The sequence below is a fragment of the Sus scrofa genome, chromosome 13 (genome assembly GCF_000003025.6).
Source record: "Sus scrofa isolate TJ Tabasco breed Duroc chromosome 13, Sscrofa11.1, whole genome shotgun sequence".
In the NCBI taxonomy this organism is placed as follows: domain Eukaryota; kingdom Metazoa; phylum Chordata; class Mammalia; order Artiodactyla; family Suidae; genus Sus; species Sus scrofa.
The window spans coordinates 170,001,051-170,014,397 of NC_010455.5; the positions used below are offsets into that span (position 1 = coordinate 170,001,051).

Consider the following 13,347-nt stretch of genomic DNA (forward strand, 5'->3'; position numbering starts at 1 on the left):
TGTAAATACACTACTGGGATTCCCACACTCTGCTTAAGCAGCCAAGAGATTTGACCATTTTCCCTCAGATAACTTTTGACTGAGATGGAAGATAATTACTTTATGAACTATTTGGTAATTGTTCAAGCCAAACAGTATCTCTGCCTTTTATCTAGACAGTACGTTTATTAACTGAACCCAATGTCCATCAGAGGATTATCCCATCTTGGAGAAAATAGATTACATGCAAAAAAATAATGGAATTCTGCACTGTCAGTAGGTGGCTTTTTTTTTTTTTTTTTGACCAGGATGGAAAAACATCTAAGTTAGTTAAAGTAGCTTATGACACACACATTATTACTGCTTTTGATGTTACCTAGGTAAGCTAATGTTTAATTATAGACAAGAATCAAATATATTAAGAACTTTAAATTTGCTGTATTAAAAAAAACCCTAGAGTATACAATTATGATGTGCAGGTTTTTATGACTTTTAGCATTTTATTCTTGACAGGTTTTTTTAATGTTTTCTCCTCTCTGAATTATTTAGACATGAATATTTTTGATTATTTAAATTATAATAATAATGTATATAAGAATTATTTTAGGAACAAAGATATTATATAATATTTTTACAGTAATAAAATTTACAATTTTCCTTCACTTTCATTTCTCTTCCATAGTACAACATAAACATATTTTCTGTGGATTGACAACAAGATCAGGATGGCCATTCTAATCTTCTGCCTTTAGGTTTGCAGTGCTGATGACAAGAGAAATGAAGAATAATAAAGTATTTTAAAACACTTTAAAAATATTCATGATTCAGTTTTGGGTTTTTTTCCTGATAGGTATTTCTACGATATTCTTGAAAAGATGTTCTATTCTCTCAGATCTGTCCATTTTTTCCCTGATGTTATCACTAAATAATTTAGGCCAATATTTCTCCTCACATTCTTGCAATTTTCCAGACAATTCAACTTATCTCTTGTCATCTACAGTAATCTCTTTTCATTTGTTCTTCATGAACATCCAGCAATCCCTTTCAAAGTATAAACACAAGAATATCTTACCTTCTCTACCCCATCCCCCTTGAATACCCCTAAAAGACTTTCTACTATTCTTAGAATAGAAACAAGCAAACCCCAAAACTCCGTAAGAGAAACTTCAAGGCACTGTGTGAAAACTCCACCAAAAGACCATGAGAACAATTTCATATATTTGCAGTATATGAAATCATTATATAAAAATCAGTTCAGCTTCTATATATCAACAAACTATCAGAAAGATAAATTAAAAAAATAATTTAATTTTTAATTATATTAAAAAGAATATTTCCAAGTAGATGAAAGATCTGTACACTGAAAATTATAAGACATTGATGAAAGAAATTGAAAATACAAATAAATGGAAAGATAGTCTCTGTTCATGGATTGGAAGAATTAATATTGTTAAAATGTTCATATACCTAAAGCAATGTACAGCTTCAATGCAATTCCTCTCAAAGTTCTAATAGCATTTTTCTCAGAAATAGAACAAGCAAACCTAAAATTTGTATAGAACCATGTAAGACCTTGACTAGCCAAATAAATCTTGAGAAAGAAGGACAAACCTGGAAACATCCATGTGTCCTATTTCAAACTATATCACAAAGCTAAAATAATCAAAGAAGCATGGTAAAGACATAAAAAACAGATACATAGAGGAATGGAACAGAATGAAGATCCCAAAAATAAGCTCATGTATATGAAATCAATTAATTTTTGACAAAGTACCCAAGAATATACAATGAGCAAAGGACAGTCTCTTTAATAAATGGTATTGAGAACACTGGACAGCCACATGCAAAAAGATGAAACTTAACCACTATCTTACACTATGCACACACAAAAAAATCAACTCAAAACAGATTAAATTCTTGGAAGTAAGATCTGAAACTGTAAAACTCCTAGAAGACAATGTAGTGAGTAGGCTCTTAGACACTGGTTTTAATAAAGATATTTTGGATTTGCTATCCATTTGCACTATGACCCTGAATCCCATTGATTCCTTCACAGGAAGTATAATTGGATTTCTTTTAGTCTCCTGTTGCCATTCTTTGACTTAGGAAGTTCTTCCCTCCCTTCTTTGCATACTTAGTTCTGACTAGCTTTTCTGTTATTTCCTGATCATCCCTTCCTCCAAGAAGTTTCCCCCATAGCATTCTTTAACTAAGGTAAATGTCCCTGGAATCAGATATCATTACACCACAGTACCATTGTTTCATAGTAGCAAATTTGCACTATTTCAGGTGAATACTTGATTAAGCTTATATTTTATACGAAATGGCAATTACAAAGGTTCCCATTGATTCCACACTGCTAAATACAAGAGTAAATTCCCAGTTCTCACAGATCAAGAACACTTAAACACTGCTGCCTTTTGGGAAACATTTTATCATTTATTTATTTTTCTTCTTCTCTGACTCCTTCACATGTATCTTATTATCTGAGTGATCTCCTCAAGGGTTGAATACCTAAGAATTCAGTCCTAAGGATTTTGTTTTCTACTCTAACTACACTCATGTCTTAGATGAGTTCATCCAATCTTATGGCTTTAGGCACTTTCTGTAGATAACAATTTCCAGATCTTTTATCTACAGTTTAGAACTTTCTCCTGCATTTCATATTTGTATAACCAATGTCTATTTGTTGTCTTCACTTAAATGCTTAGAGGCCTCTCTAACTTCACATATTTGAAACTGAGTTCCCATTATTTTACCATATTTCTCCCATAGTTTTCTCCATCTTATAAATGTAACTGTGTTCTTCCAGCTTTTTAGGCAAAAACAAAAATAAACAAATAAAATATAAAATCAGCCAATACTTCCATGTTTTAAATCATGCCCCACTTTCATCCAGCAAATTCTACTAGTTATAACCTGAAAAGACCACTTCTCATTACCTCCATTGCTATGACTCTAGTCCTGTTACCATCATCCATTCCTTGATTTCTTGGAAAAACTTTCCAAGGACAATCATAATAGTCTGTTTTCACCAAAGGATTCAAATTGATCTTGTTAAAATTACACTAGCACATGTTTCTCTTCTGCTCATACTTTCCAGCGGCTTTCCATTTCACTTGGTGCAAAACAAAAATCCTTATGACTTGGGTACTCATTCCTTCTCTGACCTCTCTTATTTAATCTCCTAAGATCATACTTTTCTAGCCACATGGGGCTGTTGAATAACAGGGCCATTGAATGTTCTTGAATAAGCTGAATATCTTATTGGCTTAAGGCATTGCTCTTGCTGATTCTTTTTGGAATGCTTTTCCCAGATATCCACATGGCTTAGTTCCCCAACATCAATTCTCTCCTCAAATGTCCCCTTTTTCTGATCTTCCTGTTCAGAATTTGAACTGTATCCTTTCTCTATTCCTGTCTCATTCTTCTGTTTTGTATATTCTACATAATACCTACCACATTGTAACACACTACAGTGTGTAACTTACCAGATTTTTTTTTTCCATTGATATATTTCAGCCATCCCTGGCAATGTTGGATGATGGAACAAATGAATGAATGAATGAGTGAAAGCTTCATGAAGTATAAATCTTCATGAAGTATAAAGTGAAAGCTTCATGAAGTATAAAGTAAGTATCATATCTTAGCAGAGTATAGGCATTCGATAAATTTTTATCATATTAAGGAACATACTTGGTTTACTCTCTTTCAAAAGATGTTCAGTAGGAAAAAGCATAAAAAGGATATCATTATTGGAATGTTTTTCCATGCACATGGGTCATGCTTATGGGCTCAGAACAAGGGCCACATTCTATTCATCACTAAATATCAACTTCTAGATCTGTGATTGTACCTTCTTTAATTGATAACTATATACATCTAGATATTAGTTGCTTGTTTTAAAAGTTCTTTCATATATTATTTTGACCATTACAAAGTTATGACATAGGAGGTACTAATATTTTTATCTCTACTGATATGAAGAGCAAATGAATAGTAGAGGAGATACTAAAACCCAGGTATCCTGATAACCTCCAAAGTCTTTATAATTTGTTCCTAATAAATATATTATGCTGTCAAGTCAGAGAGTTTTGTTTCCAGTAAAAACATATAGCCATCACTCTGTCTGGTTTGAAATATATGGCTGAATTTATTTTTAATGTTATTTAACTGTTGGCTTTATAGCACTTACTTGGAAAATGCCCTAAATGCCTGTTACACATAGATCAATGTTTTTCTCCTTATTATAGACTTTTTCTGTTTTGAAACCTGTAAGAGCTACAAACCTTGGGATTTTAATTACAGACTCGCTAAACTCCCACACAGCAGCTGTAGAATAAGCAAATACCAATTTTATTAACATAATAGAATGACATGAACCAGCTGAATGAACTGAATCCCAGAAGATCCTGCCTTTTGGATGAGGTGTATTTAGACAGAATAAAAAGTATTGCAATGATTAATTTATGGGATAGAAATGACAATGTAAACAAAGTAGCAATGCTTAAACTAATTTCTAATTGTTCTACAAAGCTAAACCCTGTTTTGGTGGCAAATGAGTTATGTTTATCCACATGTCCACAGGAAAGCTCAAGCCCATATTTGCATTTCAAGAAGAAAGGAGGAGAAAATGAAGCTTCATTAAATCAAATGAAAAATAATATTCTTTTAGATTTGCAGATAAAATACCTGGAGTGGTCTTTTGATCCTGACCCACACTAGTTTGTACTATGCAACAGGAAAAGGGATACTTACACAATAGTAAGGACTGAGATACTCCACAAAGCAAATACAGGCAAAACTCTCTATGTAGTGAGACGTAAAAACCAGAAACAAGGTCAAATGAAGCTGCAGCTTAAAAACAAGTAAAGTTATCTCTATTTTGACTCACAGAATCATCTTAAATAAAATTTTCATGAATGCATTTTTTAACCCTGTTACTCTCTTCGAGTTCAAGATTTTATATTAGTTACACTTACAGCTTTTCTAGAACATTACTTATGGAAAAACTAATTGTCTCCTCGCTTTCCCAAGAAGGAATAAGTGAGGTTAACATAAGGTGAATGAACAAGAGACCCAAAAGAAAAATAATTAAAAAAAAAAAAGAATGAAGGACAAGTCTTTGAGAGAATAATTTCTCCTTCAATATATCTAATAAGACATCAAATTTATTTGTTCCTGATAACAACTCAACACCATTCTACTTTACTTCCATTCCCAGCCCCAGTCCTACCTAGGTGGATGGGACCTACGTAAATGCATTTATACATTTTTTTGTCTTTTTAGGACTGCACCCATGGAATATGGAAGTTCCCAGCCTAGGGATCGAATCAGAGCTGCAGCTGTTGTTCTACACTGCAGCTGCATCTATGACCTACACCACAGTTCACAAAAATACCAGATCTTTAACCCATTGAGTGAAGCCAGGGATCAAACCTGCATCCTCATGGATACTAGTTGGGTTCCTTACTTCTGAGCCAGGATGGGAAGTCCCCTAAATGCATTTAAATAAATGAATGACATTAGGTGAACTGAAATACTGATTAACCTGGTCACTTTAGAGGTCTTAATGGATTAAAAGCTTGAACTCAGGAGTTAGTATCTGAGATTTGGAATTGTTGCCCTGCCACTTACTCATCTTGTGAACTTAAACACATTTCTTAACTCTTTGCTTCATTTTCCTCATTTTAAAATATTAGGATAGTAATAGTAACTATTTCCAAGAGTTTTATGAGGAGTAACTTTGGAAACACATATAAAATGTTTAGTGTAATACCTGGCACATAATAAACATTCAAGAAATATTAAGTATTATAATTATTGCTATCTACTTTTTTAAAAATTAGGAAAATGTTACAGTAATAAATTATATCTTTAAAAAACATTATTGCTTTAAAAACTATCATATATAATAACACCTTTGGCAATTTTCCTAGAGAAGTGAAATGAACTACCAGGTGAATTAAGAAAACAGCCTTCTGAAAGGTACAATCTCAGGGCCTTCATCTGGAGCCCTTAGTGAATATATTATAGAAATGTAATATACGTTTAAATCCCCTTATATATTTCTAAATTCCCAACATATTTCCTTAGATCAGTCTTGTGTGGGATAAACATAAGGTTCAATAATTGTTTCCTAAATTATTTTTGATGAAGATTTTATGTGTGTTATACAAGAGTTTGAGTAATTTCTTACATGTTTTTAAATTAAAATCTAAATATAGCTTTAAGAAAAGTAATTATGATGTTTTTCAAAAAAGTCATATAATTTTATTCTTCAATTACTTCACTGATAATAAAAGCAAGCAATTTTTACATTTTAAGTATTATAAAAATCTCTCTATGACATAATGTTTGTAATTTTTCCCTTTCTTTTGACAGTGAGTTGAAATTCTTTAATGATATCACTTATAAACTTTGGCTTTTGATATCTAAGTATAAATAAATAAAAAATACATATACCTAGTAGATCATTCACTTTAAATAGTATGTGTTTATTTTAATGTTATAATAAATATAACTATATCATTGCCACTTGAAGATGAAATATAGTTGATATTCAGAAAAAGTTTTAGTTTTGAGACTTGTTCTTAACTATATAATTTTTTGTTTTATTTTCTTAGGCATTATATAAAAATAGTAATGATGCTAATAACAATAAAAAGAGGTAAAATTTATAATTTACTATGTGCCATTCCCAACATTGATATCTTTTTACAAATTATCTTATATAAATGTCACAACAACTGAATGTTGAGTGAACTTAATTGTTCAGGTGCTCAAATCAAGTATGCTAAAAAAAACAGGATTTGACCTACAACTGTCTGACTATAAAATAAAACTTCTTATAAAATAGTGTATATTATATATTATAAATTGAAATATAGGTGTCCCATTTAAGAAAAAAATTCAGAATAGTTACAAGCAATGCCTCAATTTAAACCTTTTATGTGCCTTTCAATTCACCCTTAAAAGGTGTAATATCATGGGAAACCTGGGATATTAAATATCATGTTTTGGTTGAATAGCTGACTTTTTTATATTCACACCTGAATAAATTATTTTTTTATTTAAAAAAATTTATTATATTTGATTTGCAGTGTCTGTCAATTTCTGCAGTAGAGCAAAGTGACGAAGTTATACACTTTACATACATTTTTTTTCACATTATCCTCTATCATGTTCCATCACAAATGATTAGATATAGTTCCCTGTGTTTTATAGCAGGATCTCAACGCTCATCCTTTCCAAATGCAAAAGTTTGCCATTTAATTTATTTAATAATATTATATATGACTTATGGAAATACAGTATATTGAAATACTAATCCTTCTCTAAACTATATATATCTCAATTTAAATGCTAAGTGTCCTGCATTATTTTTTAGTTCTCATACAATATCAGAATAATTATGTTAATTTTTATTTGAGCACCAAATAAGGATTATACAATTGAAAGTAATAGCTAAAAGCTGACACTTGAGAAATGGCATAAACTGTCATCTGTACCACAGTTGCCAAAGCTTGAATCAAAAATAAAGCCTAAAAATCAGATTGAACACTGTGTCCTCATCGATGCTAGTCAGATTCATTTCCACTAAGCCATGACAGAAACTCCTAAAAATTATATTTATTGCATTAAAACTATTTAGAAATTGTGTATGATTTTGGAACATTAATCATTACGATATACTTAGTCTACAAGTTTGTAATAGAGTGAAATAAGATAATTTTATACAAAGAAATTTTAGGAATGCCCTAAGATACTTTTTCCCTACTTCTAAGTGGGAAAATGTTGATCATCTCATTAATATATGAATGTAGGATAGATGGTAGAGTGCTTTTGTATGAATTCACTGTGTTATATGAAGGTAGGATAGATAGTAGAATGTTGGGAATTAAATCAGGAGAGACAGGTTAGAAACTACTCCAAGCAAGATCTAAGGAATGAGTGATATGAAGAAGATGTATCCATGCAAATTCTTCTATTTCCATAGTAAAATAAGGATATAGAACAATACTTTATCTCCATAAAATTAGGACAGTTTGATAGTTGATTTACTATGGGTGCCATTAATGTGGAAGAGTTAAAGATGCTTCAACTTTTAAACTGGGAAAGCAGGCAAATATTTGTTCATGAGAAGACAAACTCTGAGGGTTCAGATTTGAAAAGAAAAATAAGAATTTCGGTTTTTAATATTTAAGCAGGAATGTTCAGCAAGTTGAAAGGAATATCAGATAGGAGCTTAGTAGCAATATCAAGTCTAGAAAAGTAGTAACTGAAATCAACTCAGAAAAAATAAAACATTTGGAGTTCCCAACATGGCTCAGTGGTTAACAAACCCAACTAGTATCCCTGAGGACGTGGGTTTGATCCCTGGCCTTGTTCAGTGGGTTAAGGATCCTGGGTTGCCAGGAGATGTGGTGTAGGTCGCAGATGCAGCTTGGATCCCACATTGCTGTGGCTGTGGTGTAGGCCAGCAGCTACAGCTTGGATTCGACCCCTAGTCTGGGGACATCCATATGCAGGGGTACAGCCCTAAATAGACAAAAGACCAAATAAATACATAAATAAATAAATAAAACAATTATATTAACTAGTTCTCTTTTGACTGCAAGCAAGTGAAACATATATAGAAAGCTTAATTAAAAGAGAGCTGTGTCAGAAAACCAAAGGGCAAGAATAAAATAGAAACTTCTGTTAGAACAAGGGACTTAAGCACCATGAAAGCAGTCTCTTGATCTCTCCCTCTTTGTGCAGTCCTTCTTCAATCTTCTTTCTTTTTCCCCCTCAGACTTCATTCATCTTCTTAATTAGTCTAAGTGCAAAATTCATGACCACCAAGTATAACAAAACTGATTCCCCATCTTTCTTCCGTCTTTCTCCTTTCAGTTTCCCCTCTCTCCTGTGTCCCTTCTCAGTTTTAAAGTTTCAAGGGAGGAATTTGAATCATTTTTCTTTCTCTTAACAGTGAACACTGGAGGGGGAGGTTGGCTGTGGGGACAAAATCAGGTAAATTTTTTTTTTTTGTAGGAAGTGAAGCTCATCTCTCAAAAAGGATGTGGAGAGATGAACCAACATTCCAAGAAGCGATTTCTTTAGGAATCAAAGATATAACCTGAATGAAATTTATACTCTGAGAACAAGGTAGAAAAGGAGAGATGAGGGAGTTCTTGGCATGTTGCAGCAGAAACAAATCTGACTAGGAACTATGAGGTTGCAGGTTCAATCCTTGACCTCGCTCAGTGGGTTAAGGATCTGGCATTGCTGTGGCTCTGGTGTAGGCTGGCAGCAACAGCTCCAATAAGACCCCTAGCCTGAGAATCTCCATATGCTTTGGATGCAGCCCTAAAAAAGAAAAGGAGAGAGGAGGTCCCATTGTGGCTCAGCGGTAACAAACCTGACTAGGATCCCTGAGAATGTGGGTTCAATCCCTGGCCTCACTCAGTGGGTTAAAGATCCAGCATTGCCATGAGCTGTGGTGCAGGTCACAGACGTGGCTCAGATTTTGCCTTGTTGTGGCATGGTACAGGCTGGCAGCTGTAGCTCTGATTTGACCCCTAGCCTGGGAACTTCCATATGCTGTGGTGTGGGTTCACCCAAAAAGCAAAACAAAACAAAAAAGAGAGAGAAAGAGGCACAAAAGAGTTTAAAAGAAAATGAAGTCTGTGCAGAGACCCTGAAATCAAGGGAAATGGAAAATCAAAAGAAACAGTATATTCAGCTGATAATAATGGGTAATATGAGGATTGGAAAACCACCACTGATTTCTGACCACTAAAAAATAGTTGGTGATTTTCAGAATTATAGTTTCTGCATAGATAGATAAGGAAAGATTTGCTACAGGATTTGATGAAATTCAGGTATATTATGTTTATGCTATTGGCATCAGATACCTACTTAATAACAACATTAAAAAAAAAAGAGGGGGAGAAAATAAGGGTAATTTTCTATGCCATTATTAATAACTGTTAACTGACTCATAGTGAATTCTTTTCATCTAACCACCCACAAATTGTTGGCTTAAGAGTTTAATAATTTCATTGGGAAGGTAATGTCCAATTTACCAGTCTATGGTTTCTTGAATATAATCCTTTCTCCTTAAAAAATATCAGGGGAAATTTCTCTCTCCAATATTCCAGAAGCTCCTCACATTTGTAGGATTCCATAAAGATAAATAACTTCACTTTAATCTTTTTCAAAACTTCCATGGATTTCCTGGCATGCACTTTGGGACAGGTGAAATGCAGTGGTTTTAAGCAATCTACACTTACTTTATCTTGGGTTTTATTTTCCTCTTACTCACATTTATTTTTTTTCCTGTTTGAAGACCACTTGCCTTGACATAGAAATTGGACAATAAAAGCACTGAATATCCTCTCTGTTATCTACATAATACACATCTGTCTCAACCATTAGAAATAAAATTTCAGTTTTTACTTGAGGCACAGTTCATTTTATAAAGTGTCATTTCTTGACTTTATAACACCTTGCAGATTAAAAACAAACAAACAAAAAAACAGGCATAGGGTAAGCCATGTCCTAAAGTGCCCTTGCAGGCTTGTAAACAAGTGGAAAAAAGAGATTCAAATAAAATGAATAGGTGTGGAACAATAGGGATGGCAACGTGGGACACCCTAAATCAGGCACATAAATATGTTTGCACTGTAAATTCTAGCCAGTGTGAGTCCTGATATGGCTTGATAGATGTCCAAAATATAATTTATGACTATAATCCCTCAGTGGTGAATTGGTTTCCTACTAATACTTTGTAACCTGTATATTATAATATGAATTATTGTGCATTGTTTTTAAGAATTATAAAGTGAACACATATGACTATTACAAGAGGTTTTATGTAATCAAATGCAGTAACGACTCATGACCATTCCATCATCAAATTTATTTTCCTCTACTCTCATAAAAACACAGGTCTTCTTTTAAAAAGGGTTCTCATTATACGAAATGAACAATACCAATTCCTGCTTCTCTACCTTTACTTATACTTTCAAACTCCTGTTTCTATGTACTCCTTTTCCTCTATGTATCCTACCCATCCTTCAAGAATCAGTTCAAACTCCACCTCCCACATAAAGCATTCTCTGAGACCAAGGGCTCCAATCTCAATACTTACCCCTTGAGAATTCCCTTTACATTCAAGTTCCATATCCCACAATTAACATTTATTACTGTACATTGTTATTAATTCTTCATTCCTAAAACAGAATGTCTAACCTTTTTATGTAAATATATTTCATAACCTTGTGCTCATTAGCAGGCAATTTCTTAGTTGTTTTGTGAGTGTATTTCTTCTGTACACAGAAAATTTCTGTGCTAAGAATTGGCTAATTCTTCTAGTACATTTACTGATAAAGAGACTAGGCTAGGTGTGGAGGATTCAACAGAGGGTAAATAGAATTTTTCCATTTCTTCTATATTTTTAGTGTACCAAACAAATACATTGCTAGGAAAATAGTAGCTGCACACTAAATGCTCAGCCTTATAAACAGAGAGCAGTTAACACTCCAAAGATAAATCTATGGATAGTGTTAAAATAAGCTGTAAAAGTAGAAAGTGGTGGAGGGCTTGAGGGAGGGGGATAATAGAGAAGGGTGGCCGTGTGGTAGATCTGAATATGAGAAGTGGAGAAAGAAACAAAACCACTGGTCATTCCTCCTGAGCAGCATGCAGAGGAATACATTAGGCAGGGCAGTACAGAATGATGAAGACTCAAATTCTCCACAAAGAGGAGGCAGGTTGTGAAAAGCAAAAGGAATCTAGCACTGTTTAAAATGCTAGTAGTAGTAGCAATAGAAAGTTTGCTAATTGTTTTATATATTTTACTTAATTCTCACAACAACTTTTGAAGCATTTATTGTTTCTCATGCTCTGTTGATGAGGAAACTAAAGCTAACAGATGTATAACCAATGAGATTATTATAGTTTTGCTGTATAAAAATAAGTAAAAGAGGAAAAAAATATATTTGCCATATAAGAAAAAAACATTTAAATGATATGTAATTGTTCTAGAGAATATGAAATCAAAACATATAAACTATAAGCCCATGACACAGTATAATATATATGTGCATATGTGTGTGTGTGTGTGTGTGTGTACTTTAATTCTTTTAAAACCATAAAAACTTTGACATATGAAGCCAAAAGTCTTTATCTTTCATGGAGATATTCTGGCATTAAACAACCAGTTCTTCTCTCATGAAAATATATTTTTAGATTCTAGCAAATCAACTAGGTAATGGAAGAAAAGGCATAAATAGAAGACTGGAGTTTATAATATTCAATTTTTAAAGGATAAAATTTTCTTTTCATATAATTCTATGAAGGTATGTTCAATTTTAAGACCTTCCAACAGCTTTATTTCATGCTGAATTTTTTCCGGTTCACAATTTTATCAAGGAAGCTAAGTCAACAGGCAAAATGTTAGGCATAAAAATACCTTATTTGACTTGGAATAAAGTGGGAAATAAAACAAGAAAATAAGCAAAGTCACAATCATGCAAATGCAGACATATATCAGAAACTGAATAATTAAAATAATATGTATATCTGTATTGGTAGGAATTTACAACTAATACCTCTAGACTGAACTGGTATCATTACCAGGAACTGACTCTATCACTTAAAAGAACAGAAGACAGTAGAAAACAATCACGGTGAATCATGCAGAATGGATAGTAGCTCACCTTTAACTTTATTCTTTGAAGCAGCAGCTGGTACCAAGGAAAGATTGCACAAGAAGAAGAGAACAAACATATTAGATTATTAGACAGAGTCTCTAATAAGAAAAAAAAGATATGGTATTACTATTAAAGTCTAAAATGATACATTTATGATTACATGATTGACACAGTTTAGATGAATAGGACTTATAACAAAGAAAATGACAACTGGTTATATTTTGTTAGTAAATGATTAAAGATACTGAGTAAGAGAGAGTAAAATAAATAGAGGCCATACAAGGCAAATTCCAAACACCCTAAGGCCCAAAATTCTTTTTAAGAACTATGTATCTTTCTTTTCTTACATTCTAACTCTGAACTTTAGTTAACAATTCAATTAAAAATGCTGTATATATTTCATATTATTTAACAAATAAAATATAATCCACAACATTTGGATAACTCACAAGGGCAAGTTACATTTATTGAATGCTTACTTAAATGCTAGAGATAGAGTTTGAGTACTTTCCATACATCTTCCACCTAATGACCTCAAAACGTGAGTTTTGTTATCACTGCTTCATACATGTGAAAACTCGAACTTAGAAAAGTCAGGTTATTACTGATGATGGGACAGCTGGAAAGAGGTAAATTTGGGTTTTGACCCTAGGTGTCTGCCTCTAAA

The 13,347-nt window shown here is 32.8% G+C and overlaps 1 protein-coding gene across 4 annotated transcripts in view; it reads right to left on the reverse strand.

The window, feature by feature from the left end:
• Window positions 1–13,347, reverse strand: part of CADM2 (cell adhesion molecule 2) — a 1,071,168-nt gene that overhangs the window by 319,104 nt on the left and 738,717 nt on the right. For 2 of the 4 annotated variants that reach the window (XM_021071360.1, XM_021071358.1), the window contains exon 2: window positions 12,687–12,713. The exons of the other annotated variants lie outside the window; for them this stretch is intronic. In XM_021071360.1, the coding sequence (XP_020927019.1) occupies window positions 12,687–12,713 (27 nt within the window). The remainder of the gene's footprint in view (window positions 1–12,686; window positions 12,714–13,347) is intronic. 4 annotated transcript variants of the gene reach the window in all.